This window comes from Tenrec ecaudatus, chromosome 1, assembly GCF_050624435.1.
Source record: "Tenrec ecaudatus isolate mTenEca1 chromosome 1, mTenEca1.hap1, whole genome shotgun sequence".
Taxonomy (NCBI): Eukaryota; Metazoa; Chordata; class Mammalia; order Afrosoricida; family Tenrecidae; genus Tenrec; species Tenrec ecaudatus.
In genome coordinates this window covers 34,363,072-34,388,514 of record NC_134530.1, presented here as the reverse complement: position 1 = coordinate 34,388,514, position 25,443 = coordinate 34,363,072, and the positions used below count along the sequence as shown (strand labels likewise).

At 41.4% G+C, this 25,443-nt stretch overlaps 1 protein-coding gene across 4 annotated transcripts in view; it reads right to left on the bottom strand.

Annotated features, from left to right (window-relative positions):
* KIF1B (kinesin family member 1B) overlaps positions 1-25,443 on the bottom strand; it is a 165,470-nt gene that overhangs the window by 42,440 nt on the left and 97,587 nt on the right. For 3 of the 4 annotated variants that reach the window (XM_075550795.1, XM_075550804.1, XM_075550800.1), the window contains 4 exons: positions 8,997-9,090; positions 7,842-7,990; positions 3,184-3,362; positions 2,499-2,636 (listed from right to left, as the gene is read on the bottom strand). In XM_075550795.1, coding sequence (XP_075406910.1) covers positions 2,499-2,636; positions 3,184-3,362; positions 7,842-7,990; positions 8,997-9,090 — 560 coding nt within the window. Of the gene's footprint in view, positions 1-2,498; positions 2,637-3,183; positions 3,363-7,841; positions 7,991-8,996; positions 9,091-19,278; positions 24,136-25,443 lie in introns of those variants that run through there. The other variant, XM_075550810.1, reaches the window with a different exon arrangement.

Below are 25,443 nucleotides of genomic sequence, written 5' to 3'. Positions count from 1 at the left end.
CCCTCAACCCTCTGTCAGCTCAGAAGTTTCACTGCACTTACTTTAGGTAGCTGGTAGTTATCTAGCAAAGGGTACTGACACACCCTCTTGTTTGTAAACAGTTCAACAATGTGGACTCTAGCATACCATGCCAATTAAATGGAATACCATAGGGCTTGGAAAAACTTTTAAGTTAGTGCCGTGCGTGTTGTTGAATTTGTAACTAAAATAACTTCAGTGTGAAGATTACCTGTAGACAAAGACTCTCATATGAACAGCAGGGGCATAGAGAGTTTTGGATCACTGACAAATAGAGAGGCATATTCTGAGAGCCACGGACAATGCTTCCATTGGGTGAACGAAACCCAACATAATGCTGAACAAATCTCCATTGTCAAAGGCGTCAATAGGCACCTTTCTGTGGTTCTTCACTCTGAAGCCTATAGGTAGTCTGTCAGCAGAGGCCAACTACCTGTAGACAGGTTCAATGAACTAGCCAAAGAAAGGGACCCATTTTAGCCTAAGGGGAAACCTGACCTTCCTTTAAGACTCAGTAGATTAATTAAAGAAAAAAATAGACCTAATCCTAATCTTGGTTCTACTACTGTCCTTTTGATTCCTGCTGATGGTATGAATCCTTAGTCTGGCCGTGACCTTGCTCTGTGACCTTGCTCTGTTCTCCTTTTCACCATGTATGCTCCTCAGTCAGATTCCTCTAGAGGAAAAAACAGAATGCATGTTTGGAATGCATTATGCTTCACTCTTAGACATAAGTACTTTTTCCTCTTAGGGCTAATTCCTCAGAACAAAATCAGGGGCAACCCAAGACAAGGGATTCTCCAGAGTAGCCAAATCTCCCTGCGTTGCTGCGCGCTACGCTGAGCAGACTGAATACCTCACAAACAGGCCCAAGGAAGCCTGGCTGGTCAGAGTAGCATTTATAAAGAGTACCTTGAGGCACTCAACTGAGCGACTTTGAATTGAACTAAAGCAAGATTATACAAAATTGCACAAAAAAGGCCTTTACAGCAAGAGCTGGTCCCTTTTTGCCTTTCTCACAATAACCTCACCAACCTTCCCACTAAAATGAACCAGGGGGACCGGTCGTAAAACGGGTCATGCCCATCACTGAAGAGATCTGATCCCTCTTCCGTCCCTGCGTCAGAGCCGGTGTCATCCACGAATGCCTCATCATCAAAATCCTCCATCTCATCTTGCTGCTCGTCAGCCAGCTCAGTGATGTCGGAATCGGCCGTGGAAAAAGTGGGGGAGGGCGTGCGGTCGGCAAGGCGCTCATTCACACAGCCGTGGAAAATGGGGGAGCTAGACACCAGGCAGCACGACGATTCGCACAGCCAGGGAGAGAGGAATAGTTGGTTACACAGAAGCCATGGGTGCCAACAGCACAGAACCCACTGAGGAATCAACACAATCAAAGCAAGTGGGAAAGCAAAATGATAAATAAGCACAAATCACCTGGATCGTATGAAAAGGAACAAGGGTAGGTTGAAAAAGTTATGCAAGGGCTGATCCTTAGAACAAGAAAAGCAAAGGAAATACAAAAGTAGACTACTCCAGGAAATAGTGTAAAATGTTTATATTCTCCAGTGTCCACAAAAGATCAGCACCCAGGCTTCAAAGGAGCCACATGAAAAAGATTGATAAGGACTTAAAAACTTTAAAAACATTTCTCAAATCATTTTGGAAGAGAAAACAAAAGAGATGAAATGCTATGCCCAAGAAGTACATCCCTTGCTTGGGTAAGACAAGTTTGGCAAATTCATCTTTTTAAAAGTACTCTGCTATCAGGGAGAGAAGAGAGGAAGAATTACTTCATTTCTAGGTAATACTGTAACTTCAGCCCTACTTCTTTTACTTAGTTCATCTAAAAATTCTTAGAGGCTTTGTGCAACTGAAAAACAAATTCAAACTCTGCAACTGTAAACCCCCAAATCCACATTTCCCTACTTTGCAATTCTAAATCTCCAAGGATTTGATTCAACAAGGATTCACAGTGGCACTCCTTGTTTTCATTAAATATCAAAAATAATGTATGCACACAAGAGGTTTAAGTGGACTACCAAGGTGTATAATTAATTTATCCATAGCAAAGACTAAAGTAAGATGATTTTTTTTAAATGAGGATAAATCAGTTCAGGGAAAGACTGCAATCTGACAAGTCACTTAAAACTATGGTTTTAAGCTTTGCTTGCTTCAGACTCAGCTTTTCTTTTTCTTGTAAATGTGTCTTGTTCAAATGCAAGACATTTCGTGAATGAGCTGAGCGGCAGGAAGAGTGTCAAGTACCTTAGTTGAAAGTTTGATACTCAAAGCAAATACACATATGGAATAAAACAGAAGCGGAATATGCACAGTGGCTGTATATGAGTAATTAAGATTACAGATGAGTTTCTTTGATATTCTTAATTTTTTTCTATAATGAATGTAGAGGTCTTAAATAATTAAAATTAAGCCAAATGTTAGTTTTAAAAGAAAACATTGATAAAATCATCACATACCTTCCTACAAGTTTGAACCAATGGAACCGGTCATAAAAGGGATCACTGCCAGTCATGGTGGTTTCAGTGTCATCTTGGGCATTGGAGGCCATCTCCCCTGCCCTGTCATACATCTCACGCATCAAGTCCAGTCTCTGCCTATAGAGACATAGAACAGTGGGTTAATATCATGAAGCATCATTAAAATTTTGCTTTGGAAGCATCTTCCATGTAAGAAAAACAAACAAAAGAAACATCTCCCACCATTTAATGCTAAAAGATGAAGCAAGGCCAAAGTGCAGAAACCAGAACATTCAGTATCTAAAGTGTCTGAGCCTTGAACAAGTCAATAAAAGTACAAAACAGCCACTTTGCCTCTTGAATAAAAAGAAAACGGAGTCCAATGAAACCGTATGAAAACAAAAAAGCAAAACGTATCATACTCATCAGATGCAAAGGAAGCTAGACTGTGTTTGCTTATCATGAGCTCCTAGGCAGAAAGGATGCATAATAACCACATTCAAAATAGAAATGGATATTGTGAAATAGGAACACTTAAAAGAAAATGGACAGGTAGTAATGTTATTGGCCAGAATTAAGCATTTAGGAAATACACAAGCACAGAAGCAGCACTGTCCGCAGAGAGGAGGGTTTGCGGGAATTCATTTGAGCAACACATTTGTAAACATGAATAATATTCTCCTACTTGAGTTTCTCCAGAGACCAATAATGGGTGGCTCCATTCTTCAGATCCTGGACCTCTACTGCGACCACTGTCCGAGGGAAGGGTCTGTCTTCGTGTGTTTTCTCCATCTCAGTAGGAAGCAACTCAGGAGGCAATGGGGAGTACAGTGTGTCGGTTAGCAGAACAAACTGAAACTGCACCTAGTGGAAAATAAACCAAGGGAAGAAGTAAAGACACAAATCATATGCTCAAACAGTTTGTAACAAAAATTTTAAGAAGCTACTTGCTCATTAATCACAGGGAATAATCCTAATTTGAAATCATGCTGCTCACAGCCTTTTGTTCCCTAGGTTAGCACAATGTTTTGGCCCAGACTAAAATCTTGATCAATATATTTTGCTTGATTTAATTCAGTTTTTCATAGAGCTTTTAAGAGGACCAGATGATGAACCTCCAAACATACCTCTAGTCACCTGAGAATGAGAGAAGATGGGAAAGCCCCTGGGTTTTCCATTCTAATTCCCAAAGATTAGAACTGCCCTTCAAAGCGCTGATTCTCTAGTAAGTGCTTGGCATACATGGGGGCATTCATTTCTCAGCACCATCCTAAATTTTCACCAACAAAGACTAATTAAATGCTGGGTACAGTAAAGGGGTTAAAAAGGAGAGACACAGTTTCTACTTTCATTTAGTTTATGTAAAGATGGGAATAATTAGCAGGTAATTATAAAATGAGAAGGGGTATTAAAATTATGAATATAGAGCTTCCTAGAGAACAACTGAAATCAGGGCGGTGGTTCAAATGCATCCAAAAGCGCTTGAGACGACAGTCCTGGCGCTATGCTTCACAGAGTCACAGCCTTGAGAAGCCTAGGGAGCAGGTCTACTCTGCACACACTGGGTCTCCAAGAGTCAGACTCAATGTGACTCACAACAGCTGAAGGGGGACATCTCAGAGTGAGTAGTGAAGCTATCGGCAAAGGCATCTTATTTTCATTGTACAGATTTAGTGCAGAGAACCCTAGAGAAGATCATGAATTTTCTGGGCTCAGAGTACAACATTGTCTCTTGCTATATAATCTTAGTATTCAAGAGAATGAATCTAAGATTCTGTGTAACATTTTGATAATAATTACCAAAAAATATCATTATTTATTGCCTTTTACCATGTCTAGGCATTATCTAGGAGTCTTGCTGGGGCAGTGGTTTCAGTGCTCATCTGTTAACTCAGTCTGTTGGGTTAAGCCCACCAGCAGCTCCCTGAGAGAAAAGGCCTGGTGATCGGCTGCCATAAAGACTGCAGCTTGGGAATGCCTGAGGCAGTTCCACTCAGTCTTACCTGGTTGCTATGATACAAAATAGACTTAATGGCACACAATGCCATTAGCAGTTGCTATCTTAAGTGCTAACATCTACCCACTTTTGATGACTCATCCAACCCCAAGGCAGTAGGTGCTGCCAGCACTCCTATTTTGTAGGTGCCGGACAGACAGAGGCTTGGGGATCTTGGGTCAACAAAGCAAGTGAAGCTAGGACTAGCACTTGACCCCTCTGAGAACTGAGCGTATAGACAGACTTGTCCACTACTCCTTTTCAGGCCCCGGAAGAGGAGCAAGTTCATGGGAAAAGGGGTACCAGGCTCAGAGATGTAAACCTGTGGTAGAAAACGGAAACAGACTTTTCAGAAACCCAGGCGACATGATTTTCACTGGTTTCTCCATCACTTGTCAAAAACAGTTTCCTTATTTATAAAATACACTTATATTTGCTATTTTAAATTTTATTTAATAAAAATGTAATTAGTGCCCTGGTGGTGCACTTGGCCCTAACCAAAAGGTCAGGGGTTCAAACCCACCAGTTGCTCGGCAGGACAAAGTTGAGGTAGTGTACTTCCATTAAGTTTTACAGCCTGGGAAACCCAGTGAGGCAGTTCTACTCTGTCATAGAGGCATGCTATGAATCACAACTTGTTAAGTGGCTCCATGGGAGAAAGAAAGACCTGGTAATACACTCCCATAAGGAACATAGCCCATGGTAAGTTGACCTCCCTCTTGACCCAACCTGAATTTGCTCTCGATTTAAATGTTTGCTTGTTCCATGACAAATTTTCTCTGGCTTACTTTAATATTGCTGGTGGTCTTTTCTTTCGTACTCTTTATTTTCATTTTTATCTTTCTTATTATTTTGTTTCATTCTGTGTTTTCACTGTCTCTGTTAGGCTTTCCAGTCCAAGAAGTACAGAAGGAGTAGGAGCGTAGAGACAATGACTGATCCACTGGTTTATCAGGGGTTGAGGGATAAGGAGAGTTTGGGAGCAAACAATGAGTGTGAGACGGTGATGATGTGCATACAGTTCTTTTCAAAAGCGGGCTATCTATGAAAGTGCATGAAGAATGAGCAAGTCACTGTCACAACGGAAAAAAAGCCTTGGCACAACTTTCCTGGCTGTTTTATTGCAGATGCCGTTTTCAACGTTCTTAGAACGTCTTTCTCATAAGCCCCTGTAGGCTTACGTCTTTTGAGAAAATCTGTCAAGATTACCCCCCTGGAACCCAAGAAACATTTGCCATAACCTTCAGAGCTGACCCCTCTGCCTTGTACTTCACTAACCCGGTAGATCCTCTCAGAAGCCACTGTGTTCTCTGACCCTATTGGCAAATCCAAGATTCATCCCAGACACGAGTCCTATAAAATCACTACATTAGCTCCAATTTTGCTTAAAAGACTGATGAAAAAATCAGCTCTTTGATCTAGCTCATCTTTGTGCAACACTTTTTGAGCCCCTTGAGCTAAAAGCTTGCTACGGCCGAGATGTTCGCTTAAAATGGAGCATGCCAGACCATGTGTGATCCCAGCGTCAGTAGGTACACTCTCCCCGCTCTTCTTCCACCAGCTCTTGGAGTGTGGTAACAGCTTCTTTACTCACTGAGGCTGACAGTCTTCCCTCCCTTGGTTCATCTTTGAGGTCTTCCCAGCCTCCTCGAAATGCTTGCTCCCTTTTAAAAGAGTTGTAAAAATGCTCAATCCATCTAAAAACTGTCTTGTGTGGAACAGGCTGTCCCATCAACTCGTTGCAGAGCTTTAATGACTTGGGGAGATGCTGACTTCCATTTTGTTAAAAATTTTATACTATGCTTGACTTCAAAATAATTTTTCCATGTCACAAAATCACCCTACTGAGTCTAAAAAAAAAAAAGCAGAAAACAAATTCACTGCCATTGAGTTGATGACAACTCACAGTGACCCTGTGGGGCCCTGGTTCACAACTGCTGCACCAGCACCATGACAGGCTGTATAAAACCAAAGTCTGGGGCAGGCTTAAGCTCTAATTTCAGATTCCTGGACACTGAGGTAATTCTGTCAGAGAAGGCATCACCTGTCCCAGACTGACCAGTAGGGAGCAGCGACCACCCCCCCCCCCCCCAATTAACCAGTCAAGAGAATACGTGCGGAACTACTCACCAACCACCACTGGACAACGCTGACGCCAGAAGTTTTCTCCAATAAATTTAAAGAACAGCAACACTGGACTGCCCCCTTCCCTGGCCCCATAAAAACCCAAGGAACAAAGAACTCGGGGCTGATTCCCTTCTGGACGCTACGTCCCGCTGCGCTGGGAAGTGGAGGGAAGGAAGCCCTAGCTCGAGCTAGCAAATAAAACTCCTTTTGTGGTGTTTGCATCTCAACTGGTCGTAATTCTTCCGTGCGCCAAGGTGAGCTCGCGTTCCCTTCCGCAATCTAACAACCCTTTGGGACAAGGTAGAACTGCCACTTTGAGTTTCTGAGACTGTGACTCTCGAACGGAGTCGAAAGCCCATCTTTCTCTGGTACAGCGGCTGGTGGTTTTGAACTGTGGCCCATGTGGATCATAGCCCAAGTGTAACAGCCCAGTAAGACTCAGCGAGAACGTGCCTGCAGACATTGACTGCAGAGTCAAGTGAGCCTTGTCTTGTTTGGAATAAACCTGTGCACGCAGGCACTACAACTCCAGTAGCAGCACTTTCTGATGTGAATGTTCAGCAAAGACACATTCACCATACCCTGCTTACTGACATGGTTGGGTTCCAAAGACCAGATGGCTCACTGTTTGTTGGCTTCCCACCAGGCCCAGCACCACAGTGTAGGGCTCCTTTCCCTACCAGATCTTCCCTACCACCAAAGAACCTCTGGGATTAGGGGTGATGGTGGCCAGGTATCGGTCACCACCCTAGGGGGAGACCCCACTGACTTGTCTGTCCCTGACCCCACAGCCTCACGTGGCTCCAATCCCTCCCCTCCTTCACTCCATCCCAGAGTCTCATAGCTCTGGCATGCTATCTCCCCGTCTACCCATAAGCTTACATAGTCACTGCTGTCGGTCTGCACCCTTCTTGGCCTGAGATGTCATGGATGAATGGGAGGCATCCTGAGGCCGGCCAGCTATTGTCCCTTATGTAGCCTGGTCATCACTAAGGTCTCTGGTAAATCATTGGGGTGACCAGAGAAGGGTGCCCTGGACCTGAGAATTTTTGCAAAGTTGTCATAAATGTGAAATGTCAGATAACAAAAGAGTTGGTAAGAGAGGAGTAGGTGTATAAACCTCTTCCATGGCATAACAAAGCTGAGTTTACCCAAGGGAAGAGTTAGTCTACTATGAACCCGTATCATAGACTGTTCGACTGATCGTTCCCCCTTCATACCTTCTTCTTCAACTCCACACTGATGGCATTGGCCTCCTTCAAGTAAACAGCATTGCCCCAAAGTAAGTCCCTTAATGAAGTAAACTGGTGCGACTTCCATTTTCGGAAGGCCCATTGGGCCAACTCAAATTCATGCTGTGTCCAAGGAACTGAAAGAGCAAAGGCAGCACATTTCGTGGTAATGTCATACCGATTTTCATGGTAATATCATACCGACAGAATTTACATCCCTCTTCTACCTTCCGTAATTGTCAAAGTACTCCCCTGTTTCTCACCATTTAACAGCTTTTGTTCTATTCTTTTTTAAAAGTTTGATAAATTCTTTTAATGTTAAGAAAGTAGTTCACACAGTTTAGGGAACCTTCATTTAAAACAGTACATCAAAGAAAGAGCTTTTACTTTCATTAAAAAGATTTATTTCCTGTGTGTGGCTTATGACAAAGAAAATATCCCTGGTATATTTATTATTCTTTCTAGTACAGGGGGAAGAGAAACTAAAGGGTCATATGTTACTTAGATATTTAAAAATAAAGAATTTAGTAGATTAAGAGTTAACATGAAGCCTTGAAATGATTGTTTGAGTGAATAGCTATGACTAAACAATGTGTTGATTAAAATTTTCTTTAAATGGCTTCAAAGTGCATTGAAGTATCCCAAGTCTTAGCTGAGAAATAAATTCCTGATGTAAACCATGCCCAGGAAATAAAACAGAGTATCTTAATAGATTATACCCTCTAGTTTATAAAGTTCATATGCATAATAATATGTGCTAAACAGTATAAGTAGGCTGTCCAAGAGACTTATAACAATGAGGCATGTGAAGACAGAGTACCATCAACTGTGGCCCATGTGGATCACAGCCCAAGTGTGACAGCCCAGTGAGACTCAGCGAGAACGTGCCTGCAGACACTGACTGCAGAGTCAGGCGAGCCATGTCCTGTTTGGAATAAACACTCCCAGAACAGAGTCTGTGTTCCACTCCCAGAGCAGAGTCTGTGTCTCAACATGGAGCATCTTTTAAATAAGCTTCAAATCAGCTCAGCAAGCTATCATTCATGGGAATGGCAACTCTGAGGGGTCCAGGTCTGAACTCAAATTTAATCATACAAATTCCAAGGGCACACAAAGCAAATGTTAAAAGTGTTTAGATTTTACCTTCTTCCTCTTCCTCTTCCTCTTCCGTTGTTTCTGCAGCAAGGGATCGAGTCTCAACCTGTTTCTGCAAGGCCTGCAGTTTACTCTCATAATCCTGAACGGAGAGACGGGGAAAGACGGGGAGGGAGAGAGGAGAGAAGGGGAGGGAGAGAGAAATGAAGAGAATCAGGAGAAGAAAGCAGGGGGGCAGAGAGACAGCAAGAAAAGGGCAGGAACACAGAGAAATGTTTAAGGGACAAAGCAAAACACAAAGCACATGCGTAGTCTGTAATGGGAAAATGCTAAAAACGTAATGACAGTATCTCTCTCTCTTCAGAGATTCAAAAGTTCTTTATTTAGAACCGGGATAGAAGATGAGGAATTTTGATGGAAAAATACATGTCTCTCTTAAATGTTAAAGTATATTTAAATAGTAGCTTACACATCAAAGTATTTGAGAAAAACAGTACTGTGAAAGATCAAGAACTATTTAGATAGAAAAACAATAATGCTAAAGCACCCTTGTGGGTGGCACTGTCAGTAAGCATTGGACTGCCAGGTTAGCAGTTCAAACCCACAGGAGAAAGATGAACACTGGAAACCTTACATAGAGGGCCACTATGAATCAGAAGCTAAGAGCCCCACCTAGTGGTAGAATGGTTAAGAGTTGAGCTGCAATCTGCAAGGTTGGCAGTTTGAAACCACCAGCCATTCCTCAAGAGAAAGATGGGGCCAAGTTTTGTAAACTGTCCCAGTCTCTGAAACCCACGGGGCCACTAGGGCTTGATGACGGTGAGTGGGTAAGAGTGACGAATCAGGAGAGATTTGATGGTAGTGGCTATGGTGAAAATGACGATTTTTGCCTTCAGGTAAATGAAAACTCACAGTTCTGTATTAGAAATAAAATAATTTATAGATTGCATTTATTTATTCGAGAAAGCTATCTTGTTTTAACATATCATTCCAAGGAGATTAAAAAATGGCCCTAGAGGAAACTGAAAAAAAAATGGCACTCTTTTTATGTATAAAACACAGATATAAATACAATATGGAAACAGACCTTTAGTATAACTATTATATTAAATTTTATGGTAGGAAATGAGTAGGGAAAAAATTAAAGGGCTCCTGGGTGTGGAGGGTTGATAATGAAAACAAGGTTGGGAGGCACTGATCTGTTTTAGTGGGATTTAAAATGTTTCACTGACAGGCACTCAATTTTGAGAAACTGAGTTTAAAAAGAAAACAGAGATTAGAAAACTCTTAACAATGTAAAACAAAAGGAAAATAAAGGATGAATTTTTCAAATTTCCAAAGTACGTATAAAATGGCTAAAAGCAAACCCACTGCCAGAAAGTGGCTTCTAATTCAATAGAGCTCACGTATGCTGGCTTTCCAAGCTGTAAATTTCTATAGGAGGGAGTTTACCTGACAGCCCCACCCAGGCTCCTAAAGGGCAGGTATCATCTTAAAAAGGAGCGGTGTGTGTGTGTGTGTGTGTGTGTGTGTGTGTGTGTGTGTGTGTGTGTTGGGGTGGGGGGTGGCGGTTTGCTGTCATTTTCCAGAGAGTGGCTTAAATATAAGCACGTGTCCAACTTAGTTATATTTACACTTCTTTTTAATTAGGTATGATCTACAAATGAGAAAAACAACAGCATATGAAACTTAAAATGATGTAGAAACAAATACATCATAATATATGTACACATCTAGAGAAAGACTAGGAATAGTTTCTCATTGTATTCTGCTTGAAAATGTATGTAAAAAAGTAATGATGAACTGGATTTACTATATTCATCATTAGGATAAATATCAACATGTTGTGAAGGAAATACCTTTTAGTGAATTTTAATGAAGGTAAAACAAGGAGAGATAAGAAAAGAGACCTTCCCATAATGAAGTAATAAATCTCAGCAGCACTCTAAAATATGCTGCCTGGATTTCCTGCTTCCTTGGGTTCCTGAGGAGTGACCCACTGACAGACTGCCAGGGGACAAAGGGTTGAGCGATGGCCCTGTACTTCATTTTCTCCAAGGCACAAAGCTAACCATCCTGTGCCTGAACAAGCACGAAGACGGAAAGACTCCGCAGCAAACTGTAACACAAAAGGCAGAGGCTCCCACAGGCAAGCTGGGAAGGGTGCAGATACTCTTAAGGCTATGGTCCTTTAATCTCACAAAGGAAGCCTTCTGTTCGAGTGGAGCTGGCAGTGACCAAGAGCAAACACAACACAGTGACAGGGCTTTATTGAATGTCTAAACACACTTTTTTTAGGGGACTATGCACTGTGGCAAAAAAGAAAAAAGAAAAGGGAAAAAATGCAAGCTAGTAGGCAAAAGACAGGCTTTGGTTCTAGTACCTGCTCTTCTTCGCCTTAGAATCCTTAGAAAGTTAAATCATTTCTTAAGTCTCGTTTTGTCATCTTTTTCTTTAAAATGGCGTTTTAATCTTGCAGGTGGCATTTTTTTTTTTTTACCCCAAAGGACACCTATCACCATTCTGAGGATTTACAATACAATCTGGCTACCCTGCATCAAACCTTTTTTCAGCATATACTTCTGTTGTATCCCTAAATTAATGGGGCCAGCCTCCTATCAACACGAAGATAATTTTTGAAAGGAGAGGATGGGGTATCTGAGTGGCATTGCCAAATTCTGGAATTTCAGCCACTACATCACACTTAATGAATAAAAATTTGAGTATACATGTTGAAAATATCTGGTCTTACTCTGCTTTTATGGCTATATAAAGGGGCTTCAAAAAGTTCATGGGAAAATTCCATTATCTTTCTTTTTTAAAAATTAAAAAAATCATTTTACTGGGAGCTTTTACAGATATCATAACATTCCATAGTTCAATCACATCAAACAGAATTGTGTAATTGCTAGCACAGTTTTAAAACACTTTCTTCTTGAAGCTGACCTTAGTACTTTATCTGCCTACCACATAAGACTTCTGGAAAGGTCAACTGATGAATCATTGCAAGCATATCTGGATCACACACACTTTTAAGTGATAAGCACTATACAAGTAACATGCAGCGTCTAGAGTTTTATTTTCTAAGCATATTTTGCACCCTGACTGTTGTGCCATTCTTCACTACAAGGAACCAGGTTCTTTGGCAAAACGTCTGATTCTGCATTTGGAACAAGGCAAGTATAAGATGAACCTGAGTATTTTGTGCTAGGCAGCAAGGACGTGCTCAAAGACAGATGGGGCTTTCTCAAATGCACAGAGGCTCCTGTTGGCCAATAATAAACGCAAATGACAGCAGCCACTAACTAAGTTTACATGGAAGAAGCACACCAGCCTGTATGATCCAAGGACTATAAATAATAAAATCCAAATCCGGAGGGAGCAATGTCCGAGCTTGAATTCCGAACACCCTGTTTGCAGAAGGATGACAATGGAAGGCCCTAATCCATCTGCAGGGTCTCCACAGGGCTTAAGCTGACAGTTAACCCCCTTCCCCCCGCTATAGTCTTGTCATCAGACAACAGAGAACATGTAAAGTCGATAATGGCAGATGTTGTTAGGCTAAAATTTAACACTTTCATCATTTGATCCCTCTTTCGACCCATTTGAAAGTTGTTTCAGTTTTCAATATATTCTGCTTTCTTTTCTATTGAGGTGTTCCTCTGTTTTGTTTTGCCATTGTTGTTTTTATTGTTATCATTTTCTTCCTATTGGTATTTTGTATGTTTTCCTGTATGTGAAATCCAGGATAGGAAAATCTATAGAGACAGTAACTGGATTAATAATTACCTAGGGGCATGGAAGAGGTTTGGGGGAAATGGGGAGCTAATAATGAGCATAAGAAGAGAAAGCTGATGGTGCTTGGTTATCAAAAGGTATAGCATCTGGGGTCTTAAAGGCTTGAAGGTAAACAAGCGGCCATCTAGCTCAGAAGCAACAGAGCCCACATGGAAGAAGTACACCAGCCAGTGCGATCACGAGGTGTCGAAGGGATCAGGTATCAGGCATCATCAGAACAAAAAATCTTACTATAGTGAATGAGGAGGGGAGTACAGAGTGGAGACCCAAAGCCCATTTGTCGGCCACTGGAGATCCCCTCACAGAGGGGTCTAGGGGAGGAGACGAGCTAGTCATGGTGCGATGTAGCAAGGATGAAAAATATAACTTTCCTCTAGTTCCTAAATGCTTCCATCCTTCTGCCCCCACTATCATGATCCCAATTCTACCTTGCAAGTCTGGCTAGACCAGAGGATGGACACTGGTACAGAAAGGAACTAGAAACACAGGGAATCCAGGGCAGACGATCCCTTCAGAACCAGTGGTGAGAGTGGTGATACTGGGAGGGTAAAGGGAGTGTGGGTTGGAAAGACGGAACCGATTACAGGGTTGGAAAGAGGGAACCGATTACAGGGATCTGCACCTGACCTCCCCTTGGGGGACTGACAGCAGAGAAGTGGGTGAGGGAGATGTCGGACAGGACAAAATATGACAAAATAATAATTTATAAATTATCAAGGGCTCATGAGGGAGTGGGGAGCAGGGAGGGAGGGGAAAAATGAGGACCTGATGCCAGGGGCTTGGGTGGAGAGCAAATGTTTTGAGAGTGATGAGGGCAATTAATGTACAGATGTGCTTTATACAATTGATGTATGTATGGATTGTGATAAGGGTTGTATGAGCCTTAATAAAATGATTAAAAGAAGGAAAAAGTTCTGAAATTGATTGTGATAATGATTATACAACCCTTAATAAGATTACATAATTTAATTGTAAGATAAAGTTATTTTTAACAATATAATATTGAATAGGAAAAAAAAATCATCAGTCTAGAGTGCCACTGAAAGAGGGAACAAGGGAGTGCTCTTTACAGAACAAAACCCTGCTAATAAATACAAAAGAAGTGACCATTAGAAAATTTCCATACTGTAGCCCTCAGTGTTGCAATGGGACCAGGCAAAGATTAAAAAATAAATGTTAAACGCTTGAAGGTAAACAAGTGGCCACCTAGCTGAGAAGCAACAAAGCCCACATGGAAGAAGCACACCAGCCTGTGTGATCACGAGGTGTTAAAGAGATCAGGTACCAGGTATCAAAGAACAAAAAGTCCTAAAATTGTGAATAGGGGGAGTGAAGATTAGGGACCTAAAGTCCATCTGTAGGCAAATGGACATCCCTTTACAGAAGGGTCGTGGGGAGGAGACGGGCCAGTCAGTGTGCAGTGTAGCAACGGTGAAACATACAACTTTCCTCTAGTTCTTAAATGCTCTCTCCCACTCCCCACTATCATGATCCCAATTCTACCTTACAAATCTGGCTAGACTAGAGGATGTACACTGGTACAGATAGGTACTGGAAACACAGGGAATCCAGTACAGATGAACCCCTCGGGACCAGCGGTGAGAGTGGCGATACTGGGAGGGTGGAGGGAAGGTGGGGTAGAAAGGGGGAACCGATGACAAGGATCTACATGTAACCTCCACCCTGGGAGATGGACAACAGAAAAGTGGATGAAGGGAGATGTCGCACAGTGTATTAATTATCAAGGGTTCGTGAAGGAGGGGGCAAAGGGGAGAGGAAAATGAGGAGCTGATACCAAGGGCTTAAGCAGAAAGCAAATGTTTTGAGAATGATGAAGGCAACAAAATGCACAAATTGATGTATGGATTGTTATAAGAGCTGTAAGAGCCCCCAATGAAATGATTTATTTATTAAAAATAATAGTAAGTGTTAAAACAACTGAGAGATGAACAGGAATCAGAATATTCACAGAATCTCAAAGTACTGCCCCTAAGTGACCTATTATTAAGGGGAAATGATAGCTCCACGAAAAAGGGATATCTGGGAAACATCACATAAGCCAAATGATTAAACATAACATTGTTGATTATAGACAGCTGTCATTTTGTGTCCATGGATGTGACACAGGGGGGCACACAATATCATTTTCACGAGTCTTGTAAAAAAGCTTGCTCTAAATCTAATCTAGAGGAAACCAGGTACCTGTTCAAAGTATAATTCATACTTATAAAGGCACAGCCTTGGCTGATCCCTTCTTCTGAGATGCTCTGTCCTGGACTCTTATTTCCACCTGGACTCTTATTCCCAAAGCTGACTTGGAGCCAGGAACTATGCTCACTGTTTACACTGGGTGAGCACCATTTCCTCAATAAGGCTATCCAGATGGTGCTACTGTTATCCTTGTGTGAGGGAGATGGAAACAGGTTCAGAGAAACTAAGTAACTTCCCAAAGATTACAGAGCCAACAAATGGTGGACATGAGATTTGAACCCAGGCAGTACAACTCCAGGGCATGCTTTTAAGCCATTGTCAATTCATTCCTTCAACCAATACTTTTTTTTTTCATCTCCTGGGGACAGGAGCATCAATAAGAAAAAGTTCCCATTGGTGATGAAGAAAGAGATGACAAACAATCATCGCATACACTGACTTCAGTAGAGAGATGTACTAGGAACAAAGATAAAGAAGTGCAGATTTAAAGGCTACCAGGGAGATGGGCATGGGAGGAGGACTTTTAGATAAAACACTCAGGGAAAGAAAGCCTCTCTGGAAAAATATTTCATCAGAAGTCTGAGAAAAGAATACTATTTTTCTTGGTTGTAGGGTGGTGGTGGTGGTGGTGAATCCCAAAGTACAACCACAGCAAATGCAACAGTCCTGAGATGACAAGAAACCTGGTGTGTTTCAGGAAAAGCCAGGACACCTGTATGGGTGGAGTGGAAGGACCTGCAGCTGAGATGCAGGGCTGGCAAGGGTAAGGACTATGGTTTTTATTTCCTGGGAAGCCACTGGAAGGTTTACAGGTTGGGAACAATATGGCCTAGTTTAGGGTTTTATAAATACCACTCCCTGCGGAGAAAAGCTGGAGGGCTTGGGAGGTTTTGTGGAAGTAGTAAGGAGAGCAGTGAAGGACTGTTCCACAATGCGGAAGGTAACAGGGGGTCTAGAGCAGGTGTTAATGGAACGTGCTGATGACCTGAGTGTGGGGTATGAGAAAAAGGGGAAAGGCTGAAGATTATCTTGATTTCCGGCTTGAGCAACGCTAGTGCTATCCAATCTAGTAAGACGGAGAAATCAGGGAAGAACACGTTGGGGGAAACAGATGCAAGAAGTCTAGTTTAGACAGTTTGAACATGAGATACCTATGAACTATCTGGATGTCCAGTCACAGTTGTATGTCTGTGTCTAATGCTCAGAGCAGAGGCCCAGGCCAGGCACGGGTTCAGAGAGAGAAGACATAATAGACTAGACCTGCTCCTTCACTCACTAGCTCTGCGACTGCGGAAAAGCTGCTTGGTTGTGCCTCACGATCCTCATATATAATATGGGAATCATAGTATCTGCTTCACAAAAGAGGGGTGTGTGAGGGTTTAGAGAGCTGAGTATAACAAGTTTATCAGGATGCAGTCAATGCTCAACACAAGTGGCCAGTGTCACCATGATCTTCGGTGTAAAGATGGAAGGAGAGACTTCATACAGTACAAGGGGAATGCTTACAGAGAGAAAAGCAGTCTAAGGTCTGGGGCCACAGGAGACAGGCAGTGAGGCAGGAGGGAATCAGCAAAGCAAGGTGCCATGGGAATTAAGTGCTTCATAAGAAGGGCAGGCCACTGTGCCAGCTGTTTCCGGAGACTTAGCAAAAGGGACTGAAGAACCACCACTGATGTGTCACATGGAGATCCTTGGCAACCCCCAATAATAGTGGCTTTAGTGGTGAAGTGTGAATAAAAGTCTGGCTAGAATGAATTCAAGAAAGAATGGAGACTAATTAAAAGATTGGACGGTGGGGACAAAGTGGGAAACACAAAGTAGAGAAAGCTCTCTTGAGGAGCATGTCTGTAAAACGGAACAGAGAAGCTGGGAGGCACAAGGGGCCGAATAAAGACTTCTCTGAACTTGTGGGATGGGCCGAGCTTGTGTGCTGCCAGAAGGAATCCAGAGCAGAGAAAGAGAAGGCAGTGGAGGTACTGTCGGTCGAGAAGATGCCTGCGTCACATGGGGCAGGAAAAGCGCTATGCGCGCTCAGGTCTGAAGGGGCTCCATGTGATGGGAAAGGACTCCAGACTTGAGGATGTGTGAAAGCCCTGAGGTGGGAGCCGACAGCACACTCAAGGAAGCAAAGGCTCACCATGTGGGAGCATTTTTAAGACATGATGTCCGAGAGGCATGCAGGAGGCCACATAGATAAAGCGAGACGTTTGGAGTTTTAAGTGCATTGCAAAGCCACTGGAGGCCACTGATAGCGATCTGCTTTGAAGGATTTTAAAAAGACACTCCTGGTTGCTCTAAGGACAGTGAATTACAGACATCAAGAACAAAAGCGATCAAGAGACAGGTAGGAAGCTACTACAGTATTCCAATAAGAGGAGATGGTGGCACAATTAGACAGGGCATCTCTGAGGAGGAGATATTTTAAGTAAAACCAGTGTCACCATTCTGGGTTTTCTGGTTAAAAGGCTCTTTTGGCTAGTAGTAGCCTTCCTCTTTTAATGGCAGATTATAATTAGCAAGCAATAGCCGAAAAGCAGATACCTGTTTTTGTCAACATCTGAGAGAACCCCGGGTGGCACAGTGGTAAAGTGCTCAATTACTAACCAAAGGGTTTGAACGTATCCGCTGTTCTGAAGGAGCAAGATGCAACACTCTGCTTCCACGACAATTTACGTACGTCCTTGGGAACCTATGGGGGTACTTTCTACTGTGCTCTATGGTGTTGGTGTGAGCCTGACTTCAACTGATTCGATTTTGGCTCTGAACTTGCTCCTATCTTATACCTCAGGGGTCTCCTAACACCTATCCTTAGACCCAAACAGCTTTCACTTTCCCCAGATCTCTCCATCCTCTTGGTTTTGTTTGCTTTCCAAGCAAGATTCAAGCAATGACCTTCATCATCCTATGGCTTGTATATGCAGGCTTTGTCTCCTCAAAAAGATTTGTTGGTTGTACCTACGAACAATCAATCTATCCTAGTCATTGCCTCTTCTGCTCTTTGCCTCAGTTTGGAAAGGCATTGCTTCTCCCAAATGGTGCACTAGACCCTGAATTCCTTCTCCCCCCCCCCCCAGTCTATCCTTTGACTAGAGTAAACTTTCTAAAGATGGGGCTGCTAAGGCAATCTCCCTCCCATCACGCTCAAGGTACAATCCCCTGAGCGAGCCATAATCAGGTCTTGCCCCCCAAACCCTCCAGGTTTCTTACCCTTATTTGCCTGGGCAGCTAGGGTTCTGACCACCCCAATTTATTCATAGTTCCCTGGCCAATATACCATACTTGCTATCTTTTACCTCAAGGCTTAATTATCTGCTAGTCCATTGCATGCTTCCTCCCTCCCCAAGTCATTCTTCACTTGGATAAATTCCCAGTTGTACCTTACAACTTTGATCTTGGCTTAGAGCTAGCTCCCTCTTTCAAGGGCATCCCCACCCCCACCCTGCCCCTTTACTCTGCCCTTGGCATGTGGATGGCTCTCATTGTCTTTACAGTTATCATTGCATGTATTAGCACTGTACTATAATAGTTTGTGTCACCAGTTTTTCAATAGCAGAGAAAAACAAGAGAGATACTTCTGGAGGGAAAGCGTATGAGGTCTGAAGCAAACTAATTCAGGCATAAAGTGTCTTTAAGGTTTCCAAGTTTCATTTAAAACACTCAAACAGATTTTACATTTTGCTCATGATGCAGGCTGTGTTGTTTAATATTAAAAAATGCTACACACAAACTTAAAGTAAGACTGATCTTCCACTCAAGGAACATAATCTACTTTATCTTGTTTCCTTTCAAGTACACTACCAATATCTTTGAGTGGAGAGAAACAGAGGTCAAAAGGAGAAAAAAGCAAGTTATACAGAGTAATTCAAAGTTTTAAAGAAATTTTGTTTCCAATAAAATTGAAGGAAAGTACATAATTTCATTTAAAAGAATTCAAATTTAAAATAATGGTAAGGTAAACTCAAAGATAGCTGAAAATGAGAGCTCCATTTTATACAAGAAAATTTTTTTAAGTAAAAACATTGCTTAAGTAAGGTTTAAGGAACCCAATTTAGGATTGAATTTTACTCAATAGAAAAGGGTATCAAAGACAAAAGCATTAGTCCATCAATTTTGTGTAGCAATATAAAAAGATATTTGGTTTATAACCATCTTCAGATGAGAAAGAAAGGAAGGAAGAAAGAAAGAAAAACACCCAAGCCCCCAAATTTGAAAAACAATAAATACAAGTCAGAGACCAGGTTGGTTTGCATTCCCATTTCACGTCCCCCACCCCCCCAACACACACACCAAAGAGAAACCACATGAAAGATGACTTCAGCTTTAGTGAATGAGGGCTTTATTTTCGGACATTACAAACTAGCTCTCCCCTTTGTGAAAAGGCAGATTTTACACTCAAGGGCAAACTTCAAGCTTTTATTTATTTATTTATTTTTTAAGAAATTAGGGGAGTAATGAAAAAGTCCATAGTTCATTAACAAGAAGATTCACAACTTTTTACAGTAATAATGAGAAGAAAACCAATACAGTTCACAATCCAAAGTGGTCCAAACTAAACATCGAGAGCAGATTTTAAAGTCTGGGAAGAGGATGTGAAATGGACAATTACAAAAACTGCTCATAAAGAAAAAGGTGGCTCTAACATTATGAACAAATTCTTGGTTTGCATTGTTCCTAAGAAGTTTTCTTCATTAAGGCACAATAGGACACAGGCAGCTGCTCCTCCTCCCTAGCCTTTTTTATAAATCACAAGGCAATCCTTCAAATGACCAGTAAGGACTGGGGTACAGCAGCTGACTGTAGCACGTCTATGTACCTGCCTGTAGTCTGATAGACTCTAATGCAAACAGTAGAGTGACAAATTCAGTGTTGTGTTTTGTTTTGTCAGTACCAACCTGCAGCTAAAGCATGCAAGGTCACTTCAAGTCACTTCTCTGTAATAAACAATCCCCACTGATTGCATTCACTAGTGAAAGGAGAAACAATTAGCAGAGCTAGTAAGAATCAGAGGCAAGAGTAGAGGAAGCCCTTTGGTCTAGACATCGGAGATACACAGAATGCCTTTCACTTTCCAAGGAATACCATTGTGGTTTGTAAAGCTATACCAGTGAGCTAGGTCTCCTCTACAGTCCCATTATTACTAGATAATTATATGATTTCAGATCAGCCTTGCTTTTCTTTTCATTTTGATCTGATAACAGCGAGGGATACTTCAACGATACAGTAATGGTTTAATACTGACCACTTCTCTTAAGTCTTGTATTTAGGGAGCGATCTCGTCAAAATACAACAATGGAGATAGCAATAATTTATACCTAAGCTCACAGAAGCTTAGCACCACTTATTCCATAACAGCTGACTAAACCATTTTAGTCTACAAAGTTATTTTCTCAGATAAATATCTGCTGTGAAATGCATAAGGAGACATATGTAGCCATCAGTCAAGTCCTGGTTCATTTCTTCCTGATTATCTAAAACATAAAGGGCTCCGTAAGTATCTTAACACTTCAGCAATAGGAGGGCACTGGATCAGCAGAAGAAAGTAAACAAACAAAACCCTCGAATTCTTTGGAATATCACTGTGGATCGAGTCTTTAAAGCAACCACGTTTGTGCATGAAGATCTGTAAGAACTCTCCACTCTAGTAGAAAGTAACTCACCCATTGTTAAGTGGGAAAGCTAGGCACTGTTCATCACAAGATTGGAGGGTCACATAGAAATGAAAATATATGGGTGTGTCTTATGATCTGATGTTAGGGATAACACTTTTGCTATGGAGTGGAAAGCTGAGTAATTATTATTGCTGCTGTTAAACTTGTGTTTTGTTTTGCAAGAAAGGAGTTGTTAACACAGGTCTATGTTTAAAGAGACATAAAGGAGGTTTACACAGAACACACTGGAACAACAGTAACAAAAGAACAAACTGAAGTGACTACTAAGAAGTAGCCTACTGAGTACAATCAAACCACATGGCATAGGAGACTGTCAATCTCAATTAAGTCAACTCAATACAGACATCATCACTCATTCTCCCATTTCTAATCTGCCATAAAAACTCAGTTGATGACTTGGACTATTTTAGCTATGAAAGCAAAAATATCCCTGGCCCACCCCCCAATGCTGCTGCTGCTTCTTCTTCTTTTTTTTTTTTTAAGGTGGGAAAAAGTTAGTTGAAAGCAATTTTCTGTGTATTAAGAAAGCATTTTCTTAGAAGCAAAGAAACAAATTCTATAATGAAAAATAACATGTCCTAATAAGCACAGTGCCTACACACAGAGGGAAAAACATAATCACAATCTTTAAGGCTTCCTTGAACGCTATCCTCTATGTCGGCTACAGTTTTTCACGCCATCTGCAAGAGAAGAGCTTGACAGGGGACTTATAGCATGACAGGAATCTTCAGCAACACGAAGGCAAGCAATCTAAGACATCTTTGCTCTTCATGCTCCCTGCCTATTTAAAAAGTTTCCGGCAAATTCAAGAGATGGCAACGGATGTAGAAAACAACTCTTTCCTTTCTATTAAGCCCATCTCTCTGAGTGAATTCTGCAGCGAGGCACACTGAGACTGTAAGACAGTAAAATGAGGTATTGATACAATAAATGTTCATCAGGCCATCTCTCTTTGCTCGAGAATCTGTGAGACTACAGAAACTAAACAAACAGTTTAGTATACATCTTCTCTTCATTCTAAACCCAACCAGAATGAACTTTTATGTCATTATTTCATCTGCTACTGAAAGAAAGCAGCACATAGCCAAAGGCTGCAGTCTTTTCCCATGGTTCATCTCTACCCTCTTTAGCAAGCAACCTTCCTGCAAACAATATGCCCGCACCCTGCCTAGAGCAGCTATGTAAATACTATGTTGGTAGTTCTACTGACATGACTTTGTTGACTTTATTGTGTGTGTGTATGTGTGAGAAATACTACTCTGAACTTAAAAAAGAAAACCATTAATAGAAATCCAGACATAACACCAATTTTAGATTTTGATATTACTACAAATTTTTTACATATTCTGATACAATCTAAAGAAAAACAAACTACTGAATTAGTTCTATATAGAAGGATGATATAGAGGCTTTGTGGTAGATGCAAAGCTGTGTATGACAAAATAAGTCTTTAGACATTTAGTTTTCACTTATGCAAATTCAAAATGTTTTAAAGAAAGGAACTGACATGGATGAGAAATTCAGGCTGAGTTCACATAGCTGCATGTTACCATTTCTTAAACCAATGGTTTAGTGCTTATGGGGAAATAATAGATCTTTAGTCTACATATCAGATTCCTTTCTAAATGTCTGCATGGATTAATAGGCAGATTTTTCTGGTTGTCAGATCAATTTTAGGCATTTAAAAAACTTAACTTATACCAAAACAAGTCTGTGGAAGTAAGGATATTGATTATCTAGGCACCACGAAAGGAGAAAAGTCTCAAATAAATAAGTGAGGTCATAATTTCTCCTCCCAAATTCCAAAAACAACCCACTTTCAATATCCAAGCAAATGGGACAGGTTGAAAACATTTACCAATGTTTTGTTTTACAAGTATTAAAATCAGTTCACATTGGTAGGAACACAGCATTAAAATCATAACGCAAATTAATAGCAACTCAAGGTCAAGGGTAGAACCAACTCAAATCATAAACCAACATTGCCCATTTCCTTCACCAGGATTTCAAGCTTGTCCAGAAATTTATACTGTGGTTTCTCGACCAGCTTTGAGATTGGGGGCTGAGTACTGTCGCCTCATCCGAGGAGGTGTCAAAAACTGGTTACAGTGGTTGGATCTTTCAGTCTGTTTCTGAGAGGAATTGGCTGGACTGCCTTCTAATTGACCTCCAGTGTTAGAATTACAGTAAGGCTGACGGTGCTGATGGATGTGCCGCTTCGCCTGGAAAGTCTGCAGATCAGCGGTGGGGTGGCCACTGTGGGAGTTCAATGACTCTGATGAGGCTGCTGCCTGATCATGCACACTCTTTGGTTGGCCATTATTAAGAGAATTGCTTCTCCAGCGTAACTGAGGTGGCTGTTGTTGATTGTTAATATGCTGTTTGCTAACTTGGATGTGATCTTGACTTCTTATGACCTGAGAACCTGATGGCAACAGGAGATCCTTAGATGTTCCTCTACCAGCTTTTTCTTGGCTTTCCTCTTTATTTTCTTTCTTGCCTTCTTCATCTTTTGGAATCCTAAGTTCTATGACCTCATCTTCTGTTATGATAATGTGTGTCCCAGGGCTCCAAGAGTTTCTGTGTTTAGGGTTGCTCTTAAATGGGAATCTGGGCTTTCGGTTTTCCGGCGGGATGAACCTGTGCGGTACGTTCTGTCGACGAAGCTGCTTAGTGATCTCTTGCTGCTGGAGATTCTTAAACCGAATTTGCTCCTGTCTCATCCAGCGGAGCCGCCCACGCCTAAAGGCTGGGTCCCCATTCATCAGCTGAGAAACTCGCTCTTCTTTCTCAAGGTCCCCCAGTTCTCCTCTGCTTCCATCATTTTCAGACTTGGCATTAATACCGGCACAAGCAGGCTCCTTTGCTTTTTGGTTGCTTTGGGTTTTCTGTTCCTGAGATCCAATCAGTGGCAAGACTTTTTCCATTTTTAGCATTTTATTTCTTAAGACTTTGATCTCCTCATCTTTCATGTTATTTTGCTTTTTGACTTCTTGCAAAATATCTTCCAGCTTGTCTATGTGAACCTTGAGGTCATCTACATCAGTTCCGCCTTTACCACTGGCCATCATATCCTCAATCTTCTCATCCCCAACACCGACGGTGTCCCAGACATCCCTGGCCACTGCCCGCCAGGAGTCACGCTCATTGGGATCCTTCTTCCCATACATGGCACAAAGTTCTTTCATTTTAACAATGGCCAAGGCTTCGATCTCCTGCCGACTGTGCCTGAAATCGTTGAGGGCGACCTCATAGCAAATCTCTTTCACAGCCTGAATCTTCAGATCTGAGATGGTGACCCACTTGGAATCTTTACTCAGCCGCCTTCTTTGGGGAATCTGATACATTTTAACTGGTTCTCGTTTCTTCCCACTGCTGGGGAGGCCACATTTTTTAACGATGGTTTGTAACTTGCTGGGAGGAAGCTTTTCTCTCAGTGAAGTAATCAGTTTCCAGCTCTCCTCACATGATCTCTTGTCAGAATCGTCCCCGCTATCAGAATCCGCGTCCTTTGGAAAAACAAAATCAAAAAAATGGCCCCAACATAACCAAAATTAAAATGTAAAAAATGAAAGTCAAATAAAAGAAAAAGCAAGCAAAAACTCCCCCCAAAAAACGCTTAACCAAAATTTAAAACAAAGAGGAAAAAAAAACCTAAAAACAAAACCAACCCCCCAAACAAAAGGAAAACCCTAAATGATGTGGAAGTCTGTAACATATGTGCACATGTAGATTACTTAATATATGTTTGTTTGGTTCCTTATTTAATATCCCAATCCGAATTTCTACTTTCTGGTTGATGTAAAAATTCCAAAAACTATTGTAGGAAATTTGACACTTATCCTAAGATCACATGATATTAACAAAATGGTGCGAAATGTCTCCACTATTTAAAAAAAAAAAAAAGGAAATAAACCTATGACCCAGACATGCTGTGGAAACCATGCAGCCCCTCCCCGCAATTTGCCTTGGTTATTGCTGTTGCTTCTTGCAGAAACGCTCTTCCCCCACGAGTGAGCACAGGTGCCATACAAAAATGTGGCGAGCAGGCAGATTAACAAAGGTTAGTAAGGCCGGAGAACACCAAAGTTTTATTTAGCTTTACTTAAGAAAATAGAGTAGCCCTAGAAAAAAGTTAACAGATGACAAAGTAGAAAAAGAAGCAGTCAATAAGGATGATGTTAAAAGTGCTAAGAAAAAAAAGTGCTAAGAATCCCTACTGGCAGACCAAGCGAGACTTATATCAACTAAAACTGTTCTTCCTCTAAGATAGGAGGATTTAGAAACCAGTCTTTCTAGAGCATATGTAAGATACACCGTTTTCTGGTGTCATATCAAACTGATTGTTTTTTATTTGTACAATTTTAAAGTTTGTTATCCAGAGAACAAGGTAGCATAAAAAAGGATCCTTAGAGTGGGTCTAATTTATTTTTTATACACTTAAACCAATAAATACCTCACCCCCAAAGTTTTAAGAAATGATAGACAAAAATGAAAAAGTGCAAATCTATTTTCATTCAGAATAATTGAAAATTCGTGGCCTTTCTAGCTACTTGAGGAGTAAGTATCACACGAAGGGAAAACTCTCTCAACTAACACATGAAACATGAAGATGATTATTCTGCTTATGAAAAACAGGTTCAACTTCAAATGCAGCTCTCTTATCTTTCCAGCTGCTTGTCTCTGCACTGTTGCCCATCTTGCAACTTAGGCCTAACACAGCAGCCTGACTTTAAAACAAATAGTTTTAAGGACTATTTGGATAATAACCAATTACTCTTAGCCAACACAAGCAAATCTTGGCAACACAGATCTAA